At 54.2% G+C, this 23,458-nt stretch overlaps 3 protein-coding genes across 16 annotated transcripts in view; 2 read left to right on the forward strand and 1 right to left on the reverse strand.

The window, feature by feature from the left end:
• The window catches only part of TOP6BL (TOP6B like initiator of meiotic double strand breaks), a 105,836-nt gene extending 94,482 nt beyond the window's left edge, over positions 1 to 11,354 (forward strand). For 7 of the 9 annotated variants that reach the window (XM_058438989.1, XM_058438981.1, XM_058438984.1 and 4 more), the window contains 3 exons: positions 6,315 to 6,393; positions 10,890 to 11,110; positions 11,208 to 11,354. In XM_058438989.1, the coding sequence (XP_058294972.1) occupies positions 6,315 to 6,393; positions 10,890 to 11,110; positions 11,208 to 11,273 (366 nt within the window). In that variant the 3' untranslated portion in view covers positions 11,274 to 11,354. Of the gene's footprint in view, positions 1 to 6,314; positions 6,394 to 7,202; positions 7,268 to 10,889; positions 11,111 to 11,207 lie in introns of those variants that run through there. The other 2 variants (XM_058438982.1, XM_058438986.1) reach the window with 2 other exon arrangements.
• PC (pyruvate carboxylase) overlaps positions 1 to 23,458 on the reverse strand; it is a 162,821-nt gene that overhangs the window by 36,175 nt on the left and 103,188 nt on the right. Inside the window, exons 12-24 of one of the 5 annotated variants that reach the window (XM_058438976.1) lie at positions 21,262 to 21,406; positions 20,755 to 20,844; positions 20,447 to 20,668; positions 19,797 to 19,953; positions 19,048 to 19,288; positions 18,680 to 18,929; positions 18,226 to 18,470; positions 17,944 to 18,123; positions 17,618 to 17,866; positions 17,237 to 17,377; positions 16,654 to 17,155; positions 16,100 to 16,250; positions 11,185 to 12,416 (exon numbers count right to left, since the gene is read on the reverse strand). In XM_058438976.1, the coding sequence (XP_058294959.1) occupies positions 16,907 to 17,155; positions 17,237 to 17,377; positions 17,618 to 17,866; positions 17,944 to 18,123; positions 18,226 to 18,470; positions 18,680 to 18,929; positions 19,048 to 19,288; positions 19,797 to 19,953; positions 20,447 to 20,668; positions 20,755 to 20,844; positions 21,262 to 21,406 (2,169 nt within the window). In that variant the 3' untranslated portion in view covers positions 11,185 to 12,416; positions 16,100 to 16,250; positions 16,654 to 16,906. Of the gene's footprint in view, positions 1 to 11,184; positions 13,628 to 16,099; positions 16,282 to 16,315; positions 17,156 to 17,236; positions 17,378 to 17,617; positions 17,867 to 17,943; positions 18,124 to 18,225; positions 18,471 to 18,679; positions 18,930 to 19,047; positions 19,289 to 19,796; positions 19,954 to 20,446; positions 20,669 to 20,754; positions 20,845 to 21,261; positions 21,407 to 23,458 lie in introns of those variants that run through there. The other 4 variants (XM_058438979.1, XM_058438978.1, XM_058438980.1 and 1 more) reach the window with 4 other exon arrangements.
• On the forward strand, positions 11,475 to 14,612 carry RCE1 (Ras converting CAAX endopeptidase 1). Of its 2 annotated transcripts, XM_032153587.2 has the most exons (8): positions 11,475 to 11,674; positions 11,793 to 11,895; positions 11,990 to 12,073; positions 12,324 to 12,402; positions 12,908 to 13,075; positions 13,206 to 13,277; positions 13,539 to 13,601; positions 13,897 to 14,612. In XM_032153587.2, the coding sequence occupies exons 1-8, from the start codon at positions 11,490 to 11,492 to the stop codon at positions 14,130 to 14,132; spliced, it is 990 nt and encodes a 329-aa protein (XP_032009478.1). In that variant the 5' UTR covers positions 11,475 to 11,489; the 3' UTR covers positions 14,133 to 14,612. The 2 variants fall into 2 exon arrangements, with proteins under 2 accessions (XP_032009478.1, XP_058294976.1); XM_058438993.1 differs by lacking the exon at positions 11,475 to 11,674 and having other exon boundaries at positions 11,817 to 11,895; positions 11,994 to 12,073; positions 13,897 to 14,609.

Genomic DNA, 23,458 nt, shown 5'->3' on the forward strand with positions numbered 1-23,458 from the left:
GATCCGCCCGCCTCGGCCTCCCAAAGTGCTGGGATTACAGCACTTTGAGCCACCGCGCTATGGACACTGTTTCTGAGAAAATGAGTAATAGGGCCTTTGGTACCTCCTCTGCATCTGCTCTGCCCCTTGTACTTCTGCTTGCCTGATTGGGTGGGGAAGTTTAGGTGCCCAGGCACCCAAGGATCAAAGCATCTTATGGACTTGACCATCCTCCTGTTCAGTGTGACTAGAGAGGCAGTAAAGCCGTCAGTGCTCCCTTCACCACACCTTTCATGGCTGGCTGTGCCTTCTAGGATGCACTTCCCAGGAATGCGTCCGCTGTTCCTTTCAGCTGCTTCACCGCAAATACTCTTGCCAGTTTCCCTCTGACTTGGAAAGCTGCTGTCCATGCCTTGCGCAAATAAAGGTAAAATCCATTATATCAGTTTCCTGGGATGCTGTCAGAAATTAACATCAACTTGAAGGTTTAAGAACAATCCAAATTTATTGTGTCATAGTTCTGGAGGCCAGAAATCCAAAATCAAGGTGTTGGCAGGGCCACACTCCTTCCAGAGTTTCTAGAGGAGAGTGCTTCTTTGTCTTGCCTCTTCTAGCTTCTGATAAAAACTGTTCCTTAGTTTCTTGTAGTTTGCGTAACTCCAAACTGCAACTCCATCTTCACATTGCTTTCTCTCTGTCTCTCAAATCTTTCTGCCCTTTTTTTTTTTTTTTCCGAGACCAAGTCTTGCTCTGTCACCCAGACTGGAGTGCAGTGGCAACGATCTCGGCTCACTGCAACCTCCACCTCCTGTGTTCAAGCGATTCTCCTGCCTCAGCCTCCCTGGGATTACAGGCACCTACCACCATGCCCAACTAATTTTTGTATTTTTAGTAGAGACAGGGTTTTGCCATGTTGGCCACGCTGGTCTCGAACTCCTAGCCCCAGGTGATCTGGCTGCTTTGGCCTCCCAAAGTGCTGGGATTACAGGTAGGTAATTAGGGATTTAGGGCCCACCCTAAATCCAAGCTAATCCCATCTTGCGATCTGGAATTACATGTGCAAAGACTTTTCTCAAATAAGCTCACATTCACAAATTCTGGGGGTTAGGATTTGGACATATTTGGGGTGGGGAAGAATGCAGTTCACTACAGCGATCCACATCTTCAGCTTTCTAGGGACAGGTTCAGGGTAAGGCATGTGCTGTTATCATAGGACCCAGGATATATGCGCAGAGGGACTCTTCAGGATCTAGGAGTGTTTCAGCCTCTGAAGTACTTTTACTTGGGCCTCTGTGGTATCCCAGTAAGACCTAAAAAAGATAATCCGGGCCAGGCGAAGTGGCTCACTCCTGTAATCTCAGCACTTTGGGAGGGCAAGGCAGGTGGATCACTTGAGATCGGGAGTTTGAAACCTGTCTGGCCAACGTGGCAAAATCCCATCTCTACTAAAAATAAAAAAATTAGCTGGGCCTGTTGGCACACACTTGTAGTCCCAGCTACTCAGGAGGGTGAGACATGAGAATCGCTTGAATCTAGGGGGCAGAGGTTGCAGTAAGCCAAGATCATGCCACCGCACTCCAGCCTGGGCGACACATCAAGACTCTGTCTCAAAAAAAAAAAAAAAAGATGATCTGACCTCTTTTACCCTGTTCTTTTACTATAGTCATGGCTCATAGCCTCAGGGCCATTCATAGCCCAATTAATTTGGCAGATGGCTAGTGAACTCAAGGTCTTACCAGTAGTCATAGGTCTTGGAAAGAAGGAACACTTACTGAATCCCTAGTCTGTGCCAAGATTTTAATTTTTATCTCTGCAAAGACGTTATAAATTAGGTCATAATTTTCCCATTTTACAGATGAGGAAACTGATTACAGAACTTTCATAATTTGCCCAGAATCACAGTCAGTAAATAGCAAGGCTAGAATTTGTACTGAGATCTCCCGGCTCTGAAACCTGGTAATATTGTTAACACAGAGGACTGGGTTGCAAGCCCAGGGCAGATGAGTGATCCAGGTCATTGAGTAGAACCCATGATTCTCCGCTCAACATCCTCATCAGGTTTCCCTGTGGTAATGGCCATTTAGTGATAAATAACTTGTTAGTGGTGCAAGAGTGGCACCCAGTGGCTTCAGCTAGAACTACAAGACTAAAGATGATAGGTCAAATTCTTTCACCTCTGGGCCATTCTGTTTCCATTTCTAAACAGGAAAGGTAGAATAGCTGACTTCTTGAGTAACAGGGAAGAAAACCATCTATTATATGCTTTATTGAGAAACTGAAAAAATGAGGGAGTATGTATGTAGAGTGCATATATTCAGGGAAAGGTCATGCAGGAATGGAGAGGGTATTATTTTTGTTTTTATTTTTTTAGAAACAGGTTCCCGCTATGTCGCCCAGGCTGGAGTGCAGTGACTATTCATAGGTGTGATCAAGGTGCACTACAGCCTCGAACTCCTGGGCTTAAGTGATCCTCCTGTGTCAGCCTCCTGAGTAACTGGAACTACAGATGTGCATCACTGCACCTGGCTAGGAGTGGATATTTTAAGCCTGAATGTTGGAACAGAGACAGTGGGCCAGGAAGGAGTGAACAAGATAGTACTCCAGGGCTTAGTGTCATAGGTATATGTAGGGACTGAGAACTTAAACCCAGAATGAGCAGGAGTAGTATCAAGGAGGCAATTTTCTAAGGAAAGGCATTGTTTCCGGCGGGTTGGGGGAGGGGGTAGACTAGAAATAAATGTCCCATAGAATGTTAAATCCAAGAAGGCGTATCCTGAGGTCAGGGCTGTCTTATCTGGGGGACCAGGTGATGAATGAAGGGTGTGCAAGGCTCCCAGAGAGGCCCAGAGCTTCATATCTCAATGTGGGTAGTTCCTTGATAAGACCAATTTCAAGACAGGAGAAAGATCTATCTATGACATGAGATTTTCCAAGCTAAAGCAAAAAAAAAAAAAGTTCTCTCTCAAGATAAAAATGTTTAGAAAATATCCTGTTTCTTTCTTTACGTCTTTAGGATTATTTTTGCCCCTCCTATGTTCCTTGGAATGTAATTACTTGGGAACTAAAACTTGTTTTAGTAAACAATATATGATAGATCTCTTATGAAGATAATTCATATACCATAAAATTTACCACTTTAAAGAATAAAACTCATTGATTTTAAGTATATTCACAGTGCTGTGCAGCCATCACCACTAAATTACAGAACATCTCCATCATGCCATTAGCAGTACCTATCCGCAGTGAGTCCCAGTTCCCCTCTCCCTTCAACCCCTGGCAACCACTAGTATACTTCCCATCTCTGTGGATTTGCCTATTCTGGACACTTCATATAGATGGAGCCATACAACATGGGCCTTTATGTGACTTCTTTCATTGGGCATGTTTCTAAGGTTCATCTATGTTGTACCATATAACAATTTCATCCATTTTTTATGGCTGAATAATAGTCCGTTGTATGGATACCACATTTTATCCATTAATTAGTTGATGAACACAAGTTTTTTCCACTTTTCGGCTATCATGAATATGCTGTTATGAACAGCGTATTTGTGTGGACATGCTTGTAACTCTCTTGGGTATATATCTAGGAGAATTGCTGAGTCATATAACACTGTTTTAAGTTTTTAAAGAACTTTCGAGCTGATTTCCACAGTCTGCATCATTTTACATTCCTGCCAGCACAGTGTGATGGTTCCAATTTCTCTATACCCTCATTAACTGTTGGCACTGTTTTTCTTATTGCCATTCTAATGCATGTGAAGTAATTTAGCGGTTTTGATTTGCATTTCTCTAGTGAATACTGATGCTGAGTATCTTTTCCATGTGCTTATTGGCCATTTGTATATCTTCATTGAAGAAAGGTCTATTCAAATCTTTTGCCCATTTGTTGTTGTTGTTGAGACTGAGTTTCACTCTGTTGCCCAGGCTGGAGTGCAGTGGCGTGATCTCGGCTCACTGCAAGCTCCACCTCCCGGATTCATACCCTTCTCCTGCCTCAAGTAGCTGGGACTACAGGTGCCCACTACCATGCCCGGCTAATTTTTTGTATTTTTAGTGGAGACAGGGTTTCACAGTGTTAGCCACGATGGTCTTGATCTCCTGACTTTGTAATCCGCCCGCCTCGGCCTCCCAAAGCGTAGGGATTACAGGCGTGAGCCACCACGCCTGGCCCTCTTTTGCCCATTTTTAAATTGGTTTGTTAAATTACTTATGAGAGTTCTTTACCCTGGCCAGGCAAGGTGGCTCACACTTGTAATCCCAGCACTTTGGGAGGCTCAGCTGGGAGGATTGCTTGAGCCCAGGAGTTTGATACCAGCCTTGGCAACATAGTGAGACCTTGTCACTACAGAAAATATAATTTTTTTGTTTTTTCTTGAGACAGAGTCTTGCTCTGTCACCCAGGCTGGAGTGCAGTGGAGCGATCTCGGCTCACTGCAACTTCTACCTCCTGGGTTCAAGCGATTCTCCTGCCTCAGCCTCCTGAGTAGCTGGGATTACAGGTGCACGCCACCACGCCTGGCTAATTTTTGTATTTTTAGTAGAGACAGGGTTTCACCATGTCGGTCAGGCTGGTCTCAAACTCCTGACCTCATGATCCTCCTGGCTCAGTCTCCCAAAGTGCTGAGATTACAGGTGTGAGCCACCGTGCCTGGCCTATAAATAAATTTTAAAAAGTTATTTAATTTGGATAAAAGTACCTTAGCAGGTATGATTTGTAAATGTTTTCTCCCATTCTTGTGGATTGACTTCACTTTTCTACATGGGAAGCACAAATTTTATTTTATTTTTATTTTTTTGAGACACAGTCTCACTCTGTCGCCCAGGCTGGAGTGCAGTGGCATGATCTTGGCTCACTGCAAGCTCTGCCTTCCGGGTTCACGCCATTCTTCTGCCTCAGCCTCCCGCATAGCTGGGACTACAGGTGCCTGCCACCACACCCGGCTAATTTTTTTGTATTTTTAGTAGAGACGGGGTTTCACTGTGTTAGCCAAGTTGGTCTCAATCTCCTGATGTTGTGATCTGCCTGCCTCGGCCTCCCAAAGTGCTGGGATTACAGGCTTGAGCCACCGCACCCGGCCAGGAAGCACAAAGTTTTAATTTTTTTTTTTTTTTTTTTTTGAGATGGAGTCTCACTCATCACCCAGGCTGGAGTGCAATGGCATGATCTCAGCTCACTGCAACCTCCACCTCCCAGGTTCCAGCAATTTTCCTGCCTCAGCCTCCTGAGTAGCTGGGATTACAGGCGCCCACCACCACAGCCAGCTAATTTTTGTATTTTTAGTACAGGTGGAATTTCACCATGTTGGCCAGGCTAGTCTCGAACTACTTACCTCAGGTGATCTGCCTGCCTCGGCCTCCCAAAGTGCTGGGATTACACAGGAATGAGCCACCGCGCCTGGCTACAAATTTTTAATTTTGAGGAAGAGGATTATCTATTTTTATACATCTGTATTCTTGAAAAGGAGCTGGGACGGCCGGGCGCGGTGGCTCACGCTTGTAATCCCAGCACTTTGGGAGGCCGAGGCGGGCGGATCACGAGGTCAGGAGATCGAGACCACGGTGAAACCCCGTCTCTACTAAAAATACAAAAAATTAGCCGGGCGTGGTGGCGGGCGCCTGTAGTCCCAGCTACTCGGAGAGGCTGAGGCAGGAGAATGGCGTGAACCCGGGAGGCGGAGCTTGCAGTGATCCGAGATCGCGCCACCGCACTCCAGCCTGGGTGACAGAGCGAGACTCCGTCTCAAAAAAAAAAAAAAAAAAAAAAAAAAAAAAAGGAGCTGGGAGGATTGGGTTCTGGTCTCAGTAAGAACCTCTTTTTCTCTGTCCAAATTATTGAACTAACCAGTGTGGCAGGGCTCTAGGAGGCTACAGATGACTACAGGATATCCCTGTGGCTTCCCAGGTTTGACTCTCAAACTTACCTGGTGTAAGGCACTCTGCTAGATGTAAAGTGATAAATGCATGATGGCCCTTGCCTTTGAAGGGATTTAGGGTGTAGAAAATAGACATATGCACATTACTTGATGAATGGGCACACAGGATACTTGCAGAGTATGCAGAGCCCAAGGAATTTGGGCAGGCAGTAGCCAAGAGACTGGAGCTCAGAGAAGAAAGGATGTGCCGTGAGTGGCCAGAGTGGAGAAGGATCCACAGAGGGAAACCTTGAAGACTGGATGGGTGGGTAGGGGGATTCATGAGCCAGGAGGAAGAGGGAGTTCCAGGTGAGGGCAGATAACCTTGTGAGGTCAGTGAAGCCACCAGGCACACTCCTGTTTGACTAGAGCTCGTTCATGTTTCTACAAAACTCACTTAGGACTTCTAATTTTTTTAAGCAGCTAACCCTAGAGAAAAAGGACTCAGCCCAGGGCACTGAGGACGCACCTGATAACAGCAGCCTGGAGCTCCTAGCAGGTAAGGTTTTAGCTTTTCAAGTGAGCCCTGGACTGCAGCTGGGGAAGTAAAAAACATGAGTTCAAACTTTCAAACTATTCCACTGTACCTTCTACTGCAGTGGCGTCCTTCTGCAATTTAGTGGGCTATTGTTGCCACTGTGGGTCTTCAAGGCAGCAGCAGGTCTTCCCTCCCCAAGATGTTAGGACAGGACTAGAAATTTGTAATAAAGTCTGTGCAGTTACAGATAGCTGCACATGATGGGGTGGGGGTAGGTAATACGCAGATTCAGGGCCCTGAATCCAGTTAGTTCCTTCACATCTTTTCTTGATCACTGGGGTTGATGCTGCAGCTCCCCCCATTTTGGTTAATACTATGATTTGGGATTTGGAGGCTGCTCCCAGGAGCAGGCACCACGTCACTTTTTTTTTTTTTTTGAGACAGAGTCTCGTTCTGTTGCCCAGGCTGGAGTGCAGTGGCGTGATCTCGGCTCACTGCAAGCCCCGCCTCCCGGGTTCACACCATTCTCCTGCCTCAACCTCCCGAGTAGCTGGGACCACAGGCGCCTGCCATCACGCCCGGCTAATTTTTTATATTTTTAGTAGAGACGGAGTTTCACCGTGTTAGCCAGGATGGTCTCGATCTCCTGACCTTGTGATCCGCCCGCCTTGGCCTCCCAAAGTGCTGGGATTACAGGCATGAGCCACCGCGCCCGGCCTGGCACCACGTCACTCTTAGTGTGTGTTATGGGGAAGTGTCAGTGCGTGTGTTGTGATTGCAATTATGCTGAAGTCTTTTCTCCATACATGTCTCCTGCAATGCTTGAACAGCCTTCCCAGCCCGCAGCAGCAGGGGTACAGCGGCTCTCACATTCAGTCACTAGCAGAGATGCCAGGTACTATTCTGAGCTTTTAAAATGTACTAATGCTCTTAGTTCTCAAAACTATCCTAGGAGCTACAGGTACTGTTACTAACTCTCATTTTACATATGAGGAAACTGAGGCCCACAGATATCAATAAACTTACCCAAGGCTACACAGCCAGTAAATGACAGAAGCAGAATTCAAACCCAGGCAGCCTAGCTCTGCTGTCTCTGGAAGAGCTGAAATAGCAGGGATGCCCTCCTACAGATCTTGAGTCCTTCAGGGTCAAGGGAAATTGGGGATTGTGACTTCAGCACCTATGCTTGGTTGGTAAATCCCTCTTTCTAGGGTCACAACTACAACACATACGCGTTTATGCTTAGGCCTAAGATGTATCCCTGAAATCACTGTCAACTGAACCATGTTTTAAATGTTGTGGGGGCTGTTGCTACTGAAAAGCACCCTGCTGTGAACGCTTGTACAAAGCAAAGAATCTATTTTTATAAATTTAGATTTGGAGATTTTAAAAAATGCAAATATGATACATACAATTCAGTATTTATGCAGTCAGAAGAGACAAAGGAATAAGTATCTTCCCATACAAGGAAAAAAATTAACATTTAATTCAGTACCTTCTGTGGACCCTGGGGAGATGCTGGGGTCTTCCACTGCCTTATCTCATTTAGTCCTTACAGTGCCCTTCTGGGGGCAGGGGGAGGCATGGATCCTAACAAACCAGAGGACCCAGGCTCAGGTCAGGCAGAACGCTTAGCAGGAGGTAATGACTTTCAGCTTGCCGCCTCCAAAGCCCATGTTTTCTCCAATGTGCAACATGAGCTTTAAATCTAGGTGTTTATAATCTGGTGGAACCCCTGGAGGATGGCTTGGGCTGTTCTGTCCTACAGACCTGTGGCTCTCATCAGCATCCATTCTACGCCTCACATGGGCAGCCCTGCTGAAGAAAATCACCAAACTGTGTGTTGATGCCACCATCCATCGGTGGCCCACTCACTCAGGAGCCTTTGGTTTGTCAGTCCTTCCCCTTGCCTTTCTGGCCTTTGCCCCTCAGTGGCTACTCCATTCTTTAAAAAATCTACCCCGTCTCTGCCTCCTGCTTCATACTTACTGATCTCTTTTCTCAGTAAACTCACCCAACTTGCACCCTCCCACTGCAGAACCTCATCAGTGTGGGGACCCATCTCCTCCAGGCTCACGGTGGGATCGTCCCTCCTGCTTTCTCGGGACCTACTTGCATCAGTTACCACTGCTGCACCTTCAGCCTTCCCCTGAGTTCCTTTCCCTCAGCAGGTCAAGCTCTCATTTTGTCAGAAGAAAATCTCCCATGACCTTGAACTTCCTCCACTTAACCTCTCCATCACATCTCAGCCAAGGATCTCAAAACCACAAGCTGCATGCACCCTGTCTCCCTTTCTTCCTCTCATTCTCTCCCTCACTTAGGGTACTTGCTTTTTCTGTGACCTCTGAAACTCCTCCCCTTAGGGAAGGCCTCTTAATTACCAAATTTTGCATTTACCTTCATTGTAAAAAAATGTGCAAAATTTGGCACTGTAAGGCTATGACTCACCTGGTTTTTCCCTCTCTGGGCTTTTCTCTTCACCTACTTTCCTCTGGTCATGCCTAAATAGTGCTCATCCTGCTCTCCCACCCAGCTATCTTCCATCCCAATTGTTGACCACTGCCTCTGGGCTGAAGACTCTCAAATTGGTATGATCAGCCAAGGCCTCTGCTGAGTGCCAGCTGGGAGATTCATTTGCTCACTAGGCAGCTCCTTGTGGAGGTCCCATTGGTACCTCAGTTTCCTCTCTCCTAACTAAAGAGACTTTAGTCTCTGTCATGATTAATCCAATTTATCACATCTGAAATCTTGGATTCATTCAAGAGGCCTCTCATTCTTTTATTTTATTTTTTTTGAGACAGAGTGTCCCTCTGTTGCCCAGGCTGGAGTGCAGTGGCGTGATCTCGGCTCACTGCAACCTCCCCGCCTCTCAAGTTCAAGTGATTCTCTTGCCTCAGCCTCCGAGTAGTTGGGATTACAGGCGCCCACCACCATGCCCAGCTAATTTTTGTATTTTTAGTAAAGACGGGGTTTCACCATGTTGGCCAGGATGGTCTCAATCTCCTGACCTCGTGATCTGCCCGCCTCGGCCCCCCAAAGTGCTGGGATTACAGGCATGAGCCACTGCACCCGGCCAAGAGGCCTCTCCCACATCCAGGCGCTCACAAAGGCCTATCACTTAGGCCTGATGAACACTTCTGATTCCTGGTGATGCCTCCACCCCCACTGTCTTCACTTGTCATTGGGCTCTTAAGGTCTTCCTGTCTCTAGTTTGATCTAAGCCACACCTTTGAAAGAACGATCTTTCTGAAGTACAAAATTACCAATATATTTCACCAGTGCTTAAAACTCTTTACTGGCTTCCTGTCTCCTACAGATGAAAATCTGTTTCTAGCTGGGCAAGGTGGTGTGTGCCTTTAGTCCCAGCTACTCGAGAGAATGAGGCCAGGAGTTCAAAGCTGCAGTGAGCTATGATCGCGCCACTGCACTCTAGCCTAGGTGACAGGCGAGACCCCATCTTTAAAAAGTAAAAATTTATGTAGGAAGTTGTTTTATGCCTTTGCATAAAGTTTACTTGCGTTAACTTTCAGCAAGAAATTCCCTTTCTCTCCCTTGTCTGGCATATCACTCTTCATCCTTCAAAACCCAGCTCTGGGGCCAGGAGTGGTGGCTTATGCCTGTAATACCATCACTTTGGGGAGCCGAGGCGGGAGGACAGCTTGAGACTAGCCTGGGCAACACGGTGAGACCCCTGTCTCTACAAGAAGTAAAAAAAATTAGCCGGTGTGGTGGCACGCGCCTGTGGTCCCTGGTACTCTGGAAGCTGACGCTGAGGCAGTAGGATCGCTTGAGCCCAGGAGGTCGAGGCTGCAGTGAGCCAGGATTGCGCCACTGCACTCCAGCCTGGGCAACAGAGCAAGACCCTGTCTCAAAAAAACAAAAGGCCAGCTCAGGTATCTCCTCATGGAAACCCTTATTCACATCCAGAGGTGGTCGGCTTCCTTCTCTGTTCTAACCCTGGGCTTTGTACACAGGTCTGCATCCCCTCCTAGCACCTGTGAGCTTCTCTCAGGGAAAAGCTCATTGATCTGCATCCCCAAGACCTGCTGGGGAACAATCTATCCATCTAAACTCGCTTTACTTTGACAAATGAATCAGTTAAGAGTAGGAAAGCTGCCTGTGGGCACTGCTCAATGCAACGTGAGCAACAAAGGGAGACAGAACTGAGGCCAGAGAGGTGAGCGGGGGACAGAGGCTGGCAGGGAGAGGAGCTTGTCAGTGCAGGCTCCAGGAAGAATCTGTACAGAAAGCTACTGAGCGGCCTGAGTCCCCCAAGTGAGGGCTGGGGACAATCTCCCGCCCTGGTGAGAGAATAGGGAGGCCCTGAAACGTCTCTGCGGCCTCGGGCTGCTCCAGAAGCGCCCATAGCTGCAGGGTTTTGGTGTGGATGGGACCTGCTAACAGGGATGCGGTGGGAAGAGGCCCTCGGCGCCCCTTCTCCCAGGCTTCCCCTTGCCCAAGAATCCTCCTAGCACAGGGCCATGAAAGTAAGATGAAGGAGGCTTGTTTTCTCCTAGATACCAGCGGGCAAGCAGAAAACAAGAGGCTCAAGAGGGGCAGCCCCCGCATGGAGGAGATGCCAGCTCTGCGCTCCGCCAGGGCCCCGAGCCCGTCAGAGGCCACCCCGCGCCGCCCGGAGGCCACCGCGGCCCCCCTCACTTCTAGCGGAAGGGAGGCCCGCGAGGCTCACGGCAGGGCTCTGGCACCGGGCAGGGCGAGCCTCGGGAGCCGCCTGGAGGTAACTGGGCGAGGGCCGCGCAGGGAAGGGCTCAGCAGGAGGTGAGGGCCACGAGCCGCTTGAGGTGTCCTCACCTCGGGCCCCCTTGTTCCCTCAGGACGTGCTGTGGCTGCAGGAGGTCTCCAAACTGTCAGAGTGGCTGAGTCCCAGCCCTGGGCCCTAAGCCGGATCCCCTTCCGCAAGTGCCCACCGATCCGGAGGCTGCGGACAACCGCTGTCCCGTGGTTTAATAAAGCTGCCCCGCGCTCACCACGTCCGCTTCCGCGTCTGCTTCCGTGTCGGGCTCGGGCGGGGCGGGGCCTGGAGCCGCGCTGCGGCCTGACGTCACCCACACCTCCCTGGGACTGCGTCACTGGTGCGCGCCGCGGGTCAGGGCGCAATGGCGGCGCTGGGCGGGGATGGACTGCGACTGCTGTCGGTGTCGCGGCCGGAACGGCCGCCCGAGTCGGCGGCGCTGGGCGGCCCGGGCCCCGGGCTGTGCTGCTGGGTGTCGGTGTTCTCCTGCCTCAGCCTCGCCTGCTCCTACGTGGGCAGCCTCTACGTCTGGAAGAGCGAATTGCCCAGGTGCGGGGGCTGCGCGCGGCCGGAACCCGCGCCCTGCGGGCGGAGCTTGGGCGAGCCGGGGGCGGGACCGTGCTCACGGGCAGCCGCGGGCCCCCTGAACTTACTGTCCCCTCCGTAGGGACCATCCCGCCGTCATCAAGCGGCGCTTCACCAGCGTCCTGGTGGTGTCCAGTCTCTCACCCCTGTGCGTGCTGCTCTGGAGGGAACTCACAGGCATCCAGGTGCGAAGGAGGCGGGGCAAAGGGCAACGGGGGCGAGAGCTCAGAGATCTTTGGGGGAGGAAGCAAAACTGATGCCCCCTTTCCTGTGGCTCAGCCAGGCACATCCCTGCTCTCCCTGATGGGCTTCAGGCTGGAGGGCATTTTCCCAGCGGCGCTGCTGCCCCTGTTGCTGACCATGGTGAGTGTTCCTGCTGTATTTTTTCTTCTGGTCTTTGTTATCAGCCTGATGCGCAGTGCCGTGGACTCCTCTTGATTGTATTCGATTTTTGGCTGATGGGAGACAGGACTTTTGAGATGGCCCCAGGGTCTTCCGGTATGCATGGTCTGGAAATCGTGGCTGAGGCTTTCAAGCTTGGAGTCTCAGGGAGCATGGGCAAAGGTCTGGGCAAAAGCGGTGGGTTGTGGTGAAAGTGTTTTCTTGCCCTCAGATTCTTTTCCTGGGCCCACTGATGCAGCTCTCTATGGATTGCCCTTGTGACCTGGCAGATGGGCTGAAGGTTGTCCTGGGTGAGTCTTAAAGGCTGAAGGGAAAAAAGTAGGCACAGGCAGTCCAGGACAATGGGGCAGGGAGTCAGCGGGCTCAGGGTGTGATCTGGATACGTGAAATGTCATCTTTCTGGGTGTGTTTTCTCATCAGTAAAATGGAAACATAGAGCTAGGTGGCCTCTAAGGGTTGATTCCCAGCGTCTAAGGAGTTCCCTGGGAACCCCCAGCAGTATTTGGTGTGGATCAGAGAGCACTGTCCCCTCCTTCCCCAACTGGAGCTGGTCTTGGTTAAATTTTGGTGTCTCCAGAGTTTACTTCCAGGATGCCCTGCCTCAGCTAATGCCTTTCCTTCAGGTCATCTCAAGACATTGGGTTTATGTTGGGTCCACACCCCCGTCCTCAGGAGTATTGATGCCTAACCTGAGTTTGGCCAGGGTAAAGTTGTGGGAGAGGAGCCCTTGGAGCCTCTGGGGTCTCATTGTCCGATAGCCCGTCACTCACAGCTTGTCCTGAATTCCCTCTGCAGCCCCCCGCTCCTGGGCCCGCTGCCTCACAGACATGCGTTGGCTGCGGAACCAAGTGATCGCCCCGCTGACAGAGGAGCTGGTGTTCCGAGCCTGTATGCTGCCCATGTTAGCACCGTGCATGGGTCTGGGCCCTGCTGTGTTCACCTGCCCGCTCTTTTTTGGAGTTGGTGAGTCTGGCCAGATTGGTCCTGGTGTGTTCTCAGCATGAGCGCTCAGAAGGGCGCTTGAGGCGAGGGGCAGTCCTAGAAGGGAGACTGGGAGGAATGACTGTGATGTGATTGTCACCTTTTTCCCCAGCCCATTTTCACCATATTATCGAGCAGCTGCGTTTCCGCCAGAGCAGCGTGGGGAACATCTTCTTGTCTGCTGGTGAGTCCTGGCTAGCTGGCCTGGGTTAGGGTGTATGATGATGTCGCTAATGGCCACTCTAGAGAAGGAATTGGGAACTGAGGGCTACAGTATTGGAGAGGCCACTGACCGTGGGAGTTGGGGTGCAGGACAGCTGTAGGTGGTGGGGCAGGCAGCTACTGCCCCGGGGGGAGGGGATGGTCAGTCTCTGGCTGATGGGTATGTAGTGCGGGGGCAGGAAGGGCGTGCAGGTGTGGTCACTCGCGGCCTCCCCGTCTCCAGCGTTCCAGTTCTCCTACACAGCTGTCTTCGGTGCCTACACTGCTTTCCTCTTCATCCGCACAGGTTGGTCCTCAGTCCCTCAGGGGTCCCTGGGGGCCCACAGGAGCGGGTGGGAGAATGGGAATACTGTTTGTTCTAGGAACAAGTTCTTCTACTCCAGTCCTTGAGACAGTCTGAGCCAGGGCCCTCAGCCTGGTGAGGTCTGAGAGGTGGAAAGGAGCAGAGGCTGTGGTGTGTGGGTGGATGGCTGGGGTAGTGGGATCTTGATCTCCTGTTTCAGGGGATGAGGGTCACTAGCCCTGGAAGGGCCAGAGGAGGTGGTAGGGCTGCTCCCTGAGCTGCTGTCTCTTTTCCCCAGGACACCTGATCGGGCCAGTTCTCTGCCATTCCTTCTGCAATTACATGGGTTTCCCAGCTGTTTGTGCGGCCTTGGAGCACCCACAGAGGCGGCCCCTGCTGGCAGGCTATGCCCTGGGTGTGGGACTCTTCCTGCTTCTGCTCCAGCCCCTTACGGACCCCAGGCTCTACGGCAGCCTTCCCCTTTGTGTGCTTTTGGAGCGGGCAGGGGACTCAGAGGCTCCCCTGTGCTCCTGACCTATGCTCCTGGATACACTATGAACTCTCACCGGCTCCCCAGCCCTCCCCACCAAGGGGTACTGCAGGGGAAGGGCTGGCTGGGGTCCCCGAGATCTCAGGAATTTTTGTAGGGGATTGAAGCCAGAGCTAGTTGCATCCCAGGGACCAAGAGAAAGAAGCAGATATCCAAAGGGTGCAGCCCCTTTCGAAAGGGGTGTTTACGAGCAGCTGTGAGTGAGGGGACAAGGGGCAGGTCCCAGGAGCCACACACTCCCTTCCTCACTTTGGACTGCTGCTTCTCTTAGCTCCTCTGCCTCTGAAAAGCTGCTCGGGGTTTTTTATTTATAAAACCTCTCCCCACTCCCACCCCCCAACTTCCTGGGTTTTCTCATTGCCTTTTTGCATCAGGACTTTGTATTGGGATATTAAAGAGATTTAACTTGGGTAACATGGCCTTGGACCTTTGGGAATCGGTCTATTTGGGATCTTGTGTGAAGACTCTAGGCAGCTCTTGGGAGTGTGCCCACCACCTGTCCCAGCTACCTTGAACACTGACATGTGGGCGGTGCATCCCGGCGGGTAGTTCCCTGGAGTACAGGATGGGCTGGGAGCTCTGGTTGCGGGGAGCCTGTGGCTTCCTCCTTCCTGAGCCATGCCCCAAAGTCCTAGTGTGGTTGGCTCCGAGACTGCGGGTACCAGGTATGAGCCCAGCTCATCCTGGGGCCTGTGCCTTGGCTCACGGGTCAGGGAGTGGGAACCATGGCCCCGGCCCTGACCTCAGTGATGGAGCCTCCGACCTGTCTCCTCTGAGGGGAAGATGATTGGCCTGAAGCCTCTGCCAGGACCTCCACAGTCTGCCAGCCTTGTTTTTCACAAGAGGAAATAGATCCCTGGGTCACCAGAAGTAGAGGCTTTTCTGGTTCTCTCCACCTCTGGCCTCTGCCCCAGAGGAACCCAGAATACAGGCTGCAGCCCTGAGGGCAGCGGGGACTTTGCCAAGCAACACAGTGACTCCAGGGTCCTTCTCGGCACCTGCAAGTGTTCTGCCTGCTCTCCATCATTTTTGGAAGGGCTCTCATTTCCCTGCCTATGCCCTTTTAAAATTAGATTCTTGAAAGAGTATTAGCCCTGGATTACTTGAGGTCAGGAGTCCGAGACCAGCCTGACCAACATGGTGAAACCCCATCTCTACTAAAAATACAAAAACTTAGCTGGGCGTGGTGGCAGGAGGCTAAGGCAGGAGAATCACTTGAACCCAGGAGGCAGAGATTCCAGTGAGCCAAGATCACACCACTGTACTCCAGCCTGGGCGACAGAGTGACACTCCATCTCCGGGGGCGGCGGGGGGTGGGGGCGGGTGGGCGGAGAATATTAGCCCTTTAGGTCCCATTCCCTGATCAAGGAGGTTGTCCCAAGGTCCCTTCTCTGAGGCTGGCCACTGAGGGAAAGAAAAGGATGTGCAGTCACTCCCCCACGATGCCTGCAGGCTGGCCGTGACAACGACATCCACCCAGATGGAAGGGGCAGCATTGCAGTCACCTGCCTCCTGGGGTACATCTAGGACCTGGCAGTCCAGAAGGGAAGAGGCTCAAGCCCACTGTGACTTGCCCATCCCAGAGGTTGGACTGGCACTGGGCAGAGGCCTGCTGGGTGCACCTGTCCAGAGGCTGATTTCCTGCATCTGCCTCCCCACGCCCACCCCTCCATCTCAGGAACTGCCCAGCCTCCTGCTCCCTTCACCATCCTCCCCCTACCTGTGGGCAGGAGGGCAGCGGTGCAGGCAGGGTTCATGTCCCCGCTGCAGGAAAGGGAACTGAGCAGGAGTCTGGAGGAGTGGTCATGGGGAGTGGCAGGGTTAGAACCTGAGACCCTGGACCTGGTGCTCCCCATCACCTCCCGCCAACATTCTCACATCCAGAGCACACACAAGACTGCGCCCGACGGTCTCCCCCACTGCCCGGAAGGTGGTACCTGCTTGCATTTACCTGCTAACTGAGGTGGGACGCTGGCCTTGGGTTTTAGAAAATAAAGCAGCGGGGCTGGGAGGCGAGTCTGCCAACGGTCTGGGTTTCATCTCTCTCTCTTACTACTTGTGGAGTCCTGGACAAATTATTTAATCTTCCTGTGACTTGATTTCTGTGTCCATAAGAGGATGAAGGTTAATTCCCTGTGTTAATAGGTGTTAAATACTTAGAACAGGCCCCACCTCTCAAGCAAGTTCAGTACTACTAGTCCTGTTTGGGGAGTATACACAGCAGGCACCCAATAGTGACTTAAAACAGGGCCACGATGGTCATCCTCTCACTACCCTCTGAGGAGGACGACACAACTGACCTGCCCACCCATGGGGAGCTTGAAAGGCAGCCCCCCCACTGCCGGGTGGTGCAGGCTGGGGGCTGCACAGGATCCAGCATGGAGGGCAGGGGAAAGCCAGCTTTATTGAGCAAACTTCCCAGGACCTGGGACATCTTAGATCTCCCCTTCCCCCAGGAGACAGGACCCCTAAACCTCCCCCAGGTCCTAGGACCACCTGACCCACCACTTGTAGTCTCCAGTGAGGAGGAGACCCTTATTTGGCAAGAGATGAACATGTGAGCAGCTGTCCGCCGGAGGAAAGGACGATGGCTGAAAGGAATAAGCCGCTGCAGGCGGTGTCTCTCCTGTCTGGCTGTGGACAGGACGTCCATGGCCCGGACTTCCTGGCCTCGGGCACTGGCTGGCCTGGACCTGCCGTGGCAGCACAGCTTCTGTTGAAGGCTTGGGGATGGCCAGGCTGCCGGTCTGGGGCAAGATCACTCAATCTCCAGGATGAGGTCGTCACCTTCCAGTGTCATGTCCTTGGTCACGTGAACCTTGCGGACAGTACCCTCCATGGGTGAGGTCACCACAGTCTCCATCTTCATGGCACTGAGCACACACAGGGGCTGGCCCTTGGCCACCTTGGCCCCTGCCGCCACTTTGATGTCTATCACCTTCCCAGGCATGGGCGCCCCGATCTGGCCCTTCACGTCCTTCAGAGCCTTGGGGTGGAAGTGCATCTCCTGAAGACACAGGGCAGAGGGGACGTGAGATCCTGGGCCCAGCGAAGCCCCACTGCCTGGCTGGCCCTGGGGGAGAAATACCTTCATGGCCTGGGTGTCCTTGACCAAGATGGACCGCAGCTGCCCATTGAGCTCAAAGAAGACCTGCCTCTGACCGGCCCGGTTCAGGTCGCTCACAGCCAGGGCTTTGATGTGCAGCGTCTTGCCCCGCTCCAGCTCCACCTGCAGGGAGGATGTGTGGACTCAGAGCTGGACGCCAAGGTGGGAGAGCAGTCCCCTGGCCCTGGCCATAGGAAGTCCCCACACTGGGCCTTGGCTCCTCGTTCCTAAAGGCCTAGCTCCCGGTCTCAAGGGTCCTTTCTGCTCCCAAAGCTTTCAAGGCTGGGTGACAGCCAAGCTAAACTCTAGAGCTCTGGGGCAGGGGGCCAGGGTGGAGTGTGGAGAAGCGCCAGGGCCACTGACCTCAAACTCCTCTGCGATCTTGGGCCCCTGCAGGAAGAGGCGAGTATTCAGGCTATCCAGGGGGCCAAAGGTGGCAGTGAAGTCCTTGAAGTGGGCAAACACATCGGGGTACATAGCTGCTGAGAGCACATCTTCCGGCGTCACCTCCTCCCCATGCCGGTCTACCAGCTCCTTCTCCAGTGCCTGCAGATCCAGGGGAGGGAGGGAGGCTCCGGGCCGCCCCTCCACCCTTGGCAGGTCCTTCAGTACCTGGGGAACAAAGTGGAGGATCAGTCCCAAGTCCTGCATCCAGCCCCCACCCTCACACCATGCTGGGCCTTCCCTACCTTAGAGCGAAAGGGTTCGGGGAACCCCCCATGGGGAACACCGATGTAGCCCTGCAGGAACTCCACCACGGAGCGGGGGAAGGACAGCTCTTCCGCCTGAGCTTCGGCCTCTGCCCGGCTCAATCCATTCTGCACCATAAACTGGGCCAGGTCCCCCACAATCTTGGAGGAGGGCGTCACCTGAGGAGAAGGCCCTGGAGGTTAGGGTGCCAGGCACCTCAAGGAGGCCAGCGGCAGGTGCATGCAGGGCTGGGTCAGGTAGGAGCGCTGGGCCAGGCTCACCTTGATGAGATCGCCCAGCATCTGGTTGGCCTCCACGTAGGCCTTCTTGACCTCCTTGAACTTGGAGCCGAGCCCCATGCTGTGGGCCTGGAAGTGCAGGTTGGTGTACTGGCCCCCTGGGATTTCATTTTCATACACGTCCGAGTTGCCAGACTTCATGGTGGCCGTGCAGTCGAAGGCCGCGTACAGTCCCCGAGCCCCCTCCCAGTACTCACTGTAGTCAAACACGCGCTCCATGGGCACCTCTGCAGGGAGGCCAGAGTCAGAGGAGGCCTTAGAAATGTGTGACTCGTCCAGGACCCAGGGCTAACTCAGGTCCCATGTCTGACTCAGGTGACAGAAGGCGGCAAGGCCAGAGCAGGGCATCTGGATCCTAGGCAGGTCCAACACTACTGGGACTGGTGGTGGCTGCGGCTTTGAGAGGGGTGTGGCCACGGGCTGCTGTTCTTCCTACCTGTGTCCAAGGGAGTCCCTCTGGTACAGGCCACCAGGGCCCCCATGCTGGGCTGTGAAGTCATCCCAGACATGGAATCGGCTGCCACATCCACCACATCAGCTCCAGCCTGGGCACAGGCCAGCATGGCTGCCACGCCTGCCCCTGACGTGTCGTGGGTGTGGATGTGCAGTGGGAGGTCCGGGAAGCGGTCCCGGAGGGAGCTGACCAGCATGGTGCAGGCCATGGGCTTCAGCAGCCCGGCCATGTCCTGGGGGAAGTGGGAGAGAGAGAGAGAGAGAGATGGTAGAGGGGGCAGGATGTGTGCCTGTGGGTGGCAGGGACATGGCTGGGGCAGAGAGGGCGAGATGGACAAGTGGCCCAGGCACCTTGATGCATAGGATGTGGGTGCCAGCTCGCACCAGCTCTTCGGCCAAGCCCATGTAGTACTGCAGTGAGTACTTGGTGCGGCTGGGGTCGGCCACGTCGCCCGTGTATGAGATGGCAGCCTCCACCACGCCTCCGGCACTTCCTGCCGCCTCCATGCCCAGCAGCATGTTGGGCAAGTAGTTGAGGGAGTCAAACACGCGGAAGACATCCATGCCGTTCTCTTTGGCCACTTCACAGAACCTGCGAGGGTGAGAGCCCAGGGCTGAGCCCCACCCCACCTCCCTCTGAACAGTCTTCCCTGGCTCCTTCCTGACCCACTCCACTGCCCCTGGGGAATGAGATCTGAGGGTCTGGCCTGGCAGGGGATGTGGCATCCACAGGTGAAGGGTGGCCACACAAGCGTGGACCAGGCCCTGGAGGATCAGCTAGGCCAGTGACAGGCTGTGGAAGAGGGCACTGAGCAAGGAGTCCTGAGGCCTGGGTTCCAATCCCAGCCCTGCACCGAGTGACCCAGGCAAGTCTCAGGCCTTCCGCCGCCCCAGGAGTGAGGGAGTAATTTAGAAGCCTGTCCGCTTCTACAACTCCAATTCTACACTTCTCGATTGTTTCCAAACAGCAGCCCCTGCTGCGTGTGGCCACAGAGAGACTTGGTGTTAGGCCGACTGTGGAGAACAGAGGCCATCACGATGTGGCTCGGTACCCTCTAGGCCACACCAGGTAGTGTCTGCCCACCCCACCCCAGGCTCACTTGAAGACCACGTTGTCTGGGTAATTGGTGTAGCCCACAGCATTGGCCCCCCGCAGCAGCATCTGGAAAGGGATGTTGGGGATGAGCTCTCGGAGCTCCTGCAGCCGCCGCCAGGGGCACTCATACAGGAAGCGCATGGCGACATCAAACGTGGCTCCTGCACAGGAACCGAGAGGCCCAGATCAGCTCTGAGTGTCTGGGGAACTCCACCAGGCCTTGGAGCTAGCTCTGCAGCCCAAGCCTCTGGCCCCAATACCAGGTCCTGCTCATCTTTGCTGTGCCTGTGTTCCCTGCTCCAACCCCCACAGATTCTTCCCTTGTCTGATCTCCAAGGGGGAGACCAGGCTCATTTGTGTCCCTTCTATGCCCCCTTTATAATCCCGTCTTCTCCTCTACGTCTTCGTGCTATAATTAACAGGCAGGTGTCTCCTCCTGACCCTGGGCCTCCCAGGATGCACCTAGTCTCAGCTCTGCAACCTCGTGCCAACACCAGGCCTGGCCGGAGAGGGCGCTGTGCCTTCTTCAGTCCTTCCTCTTTGGTGTTCTTCATGTTAACGTCTCTAGCTTGTCCCCAGTGGCCTAAACCTTTGGGACTGGCCACAGAGTGGGCACCCCATTCCTGCCAGGCGCTGCACAGCATGCCAGCCTACCTCCCCAGTTCTCCATGCTGAAGAGCTTGCTGAAGTTGTGGGCAACATAGGGGGCGATCTTTTTGAGATCGTGGGTGCGCACACGAGTGGCCAGCAGTGACTGGTGGGCGTCCCTGAAGGTCGTGTCCATCAGCAGCAGCCCCGGGTGGTTCCGCACAGCTCGAGCAAAGCCCTCAGGCCCCTCTCGCAGCAGGATGTCTCTGAAACCAGCCGGGGGCGGGCCTAGGGTAGACAGGGGCATTGGTGCCCATCCTGCAGGTGGCAACCTCTCGTCTACCCCATGAGTTGACAGAATGGATCTCACCTACCTATGGGCACTGCAGGGACAATGGGGTCCGTGGGGCTGGGGCTGGCCTTGACGGGAATCGGGGTGGTTGGGCCGTTTACCATGACATGGCCTGGGGAGAAAGAGGGCAGTGGGTCAGGGTGGGCTGGGCAGAGGCTGAGTCGAGGGCAGCAGTGAGAGTGGCTGGGCTCAGGGACAGGGACACATCCCTCCAGGATCCCCGGGCTTCCAGCTGGCCCCTGTCCTCTCCAAAGCCAGGGCCTCCTGGGTACAGGCAGTGGGGACCTCTTGAGGGCCACGTGGATGGAAAGGTGGGGTCTCTCAGATCAGGAGCAAGGAGAGTGGTGAATGGGAGGGTGCAGGACAAGAGGATGCAGGGCCAGAAGGAGGGCAGGGGTGAGGGGCAGGGGGCACTAAGAAGTTCTTTGGTCATGGGGAGTGGCAAGGAGGTAGGAGCAAGGGATTGGGGAGGGGAGGGGAGGGCAGGGCAGGGCAGGGCAGGGCAGGGCAGGGCAGTCTTGGGCCAGACCGAGGTAGTGCAACAGCTTTTGGGCCCGGTTCTGCGCAGGCCGCAGCTGGAACAGCTCTGGGTTCTCGTCGATGAACTGGGTGTCCACGGTGCCTGCCAGGAACTGCTGGTTGTTGAGCACATTCTGCAGGAAGGCGATGTTGGTCTGCAGGACACAGGCGGGTGGGAGGGCGTCACCATGCAGCACAGACAGGGAAGGGAGAGGAGAAAAGGCTGAAAGGGAAAAGGCTGAAGGTGCTGCCCTGGGCCAGCACAGCTTCTGGGCCTCCCTGCAGAGGGGCACTTCCCCGTCCCTCAGCCCTCCCCGCACTCCGGCAGAGCCCCCTAAGCTGTCACGGGCTGGGCCTGCTCCCTCACTTGTTTACACCAAATCATGTGCTGAAGGCCCCCCCTCCTGCCTCCCGCAGCCTAGAACAGGCTCAGCCTTTCCTCTAGCAGCGTGGTCCACAGCAGTCACCCTTGCCTCCCGTCCACGCTTCCCGAAAGAGGGCCTTGCCCGCAACAGACCACACTCTGGCACTCTCACTAAGTCACTCCTCCCAGCTGAGTCCAGCGGGCACACTCCCGCCTTGCTGCTCATTCTCTGGGCTTCCAAGCCATCTTGCTCTCCTGTCCTCTTCCTCCCCAGCTCCTCACATACCATACGCTCCCCAGGAGGCCCCGTCCCAGCGCTGCGGTGCCAGTGACAGGCTCTGCCTCCGGGGCAAGACCCAGAGGTGCAACTGCCTCCCGGGCCTTTCCTTGTTCACCCCTCGCGTAAGTTCAGCAAGTCCACGGCCAGCTTCCTGCCTGTGCACCCAGTCCTCCTGTGCCCAGTGGGTGCCCCACTGTCCCCCCAGTTACCAAAACCTGCATCCCATCACCCTCATCACCCACTCCTCCCATGTCACTGGTCAAGCCAGAGGATTCGACCACGGCCGTTTTGGGACCTTGTGACCTCTTCTGCATCTCCAGGCCACACCCTCCACCGCCTTCCTCATTGTGGCCACCTCCAGCCACATCAAACTTGCCTCGCACTCCACACCTCTGCACCTGCCTGGGAAGCTCTCCCTGAACTTCTCAAGGGCCTACGCCCTGTCCTCACGCCCTCAGTAGAGCTGATGCTCACCTTTCCAGCAGTCCCCTGAGGAACCCGCTGTGGGCAAGCGCACCCGTCAGCTTCATCCTCTGCTTGTCTGCCTGGGAACCCTTGGGGGCAGGGTGCTGCCTGAGGCATGTGTCAGTGCGCTTTGTGAAGAAGGGCCCTCGGTTCCACTCATTAAATGGCTGGGTGACAACATGAGGCTGGGCCAAGGCGAGTATGACTTAAACGGCCACATGGGGACATGCAGGCCAGCACTGTGAGAGGTGCTCCAAGACCTGTGAAAGCATGGCCTGTGGCCATGTAGCGACAGCCCTGGCTTCCACCACAGAGAAAACACCTCCACGCGTCACTTATTCATGATCCCTGTCGGCACCTTCAACAGGGACTCAAGGCCACCCGGACCTCTCTGAGCTCGCCCTCTCCTCTTGGGCTGCTATAACCTGGAGGCCTGGATAGGAAAGGTGCCTGCCCCACCAGCCTGTCAGGTGCTCACCACAGAGTGGGGCCCCCCAGCAGTGCTGTGCCTGTCTGCCCCTGAGCCTCGCCCCTGCCTCTCCTTAAGAGATGCTGACATTTCAGCTGGGCCAAGGCATGGCATCGGAAAAGGGGGGCAGCTAATAAAACCATCCAAAGATCCCCGAGCGCGCAGGGTGAAAAGGACCCTTGGAGGCCTTCGCCCTGTCCTCACACCCTCTGCAGAGCTGATGCTCACCTTTCCAGCAGGCCCCTGAGGAACCCACATGGGCAGGACTGAGCGCAAACCCAAACTGTTGCTGGGACCCTTGCGTTCACACACACACGCTGAAGGCCATAACCGTTTTTGCATCACGGAGTCACGTGGAGGGTCCCCACTGAGTCTCCCCTTTGTGATTGTCGGGTTGCCCATCCTCTCCTCCATACTGTAAGCTCTATGGGGGAAGGAACCAGGCCCATCTGGTTCCTGATGAACCCAGCTTCCAGCACTGGGTGGCCATGATGGATGCTGGTAAACATCTATATTTAGAGTGAATGAAAACTTTTTTTTTTTTGCAGACAAAGTGTGTCGCCCAGGCTGGAATGCAGTGGTGCAATCTCAGCTCACTGCAACCTCTGGCTCCCTGGTTCATGCGATTC

This window comes from Hylobates moloch, unplaced genomic scaffold, assembly GCF_009828535.3.
Source record: "Hylobates moloch isolate HMO894 unplaced genomic scaffold, HMol_V3 SCAFFOLD_5, whole genome shotgun sequence".
NCBI lineage: Eukaryota > Metazoa > Chordata > Mammalia > Primates > Hylobatidae > Hylobates > Hylobates moloch.

Excerpts from the sequence above, each read along its gene's own strand:
- RCE1 (XM_032153587.2), top strand. The coding sequence starts at position 11,490 with ATGGCGGCGCTGGGCGGGGATGGACTGCGACTGCTGTCGGTGTCGCGG. Across the intron at positions 11,896-11,989 it reads GGGAACTCACAGGCATCCAG|CCAGGCACATCCCTGCTCTC; the intron begins GTGCGAAGGAGG and ends CCTGTGGCTCAG. Across the intron at positions 12,074-12,323 it reads TGCCCCTGTTGCTGACCATG|ATTCTTTTCCTGGGCCCACT; the intron begins GTGAGTGTTCCT and ends TCTTGCCCTCAG.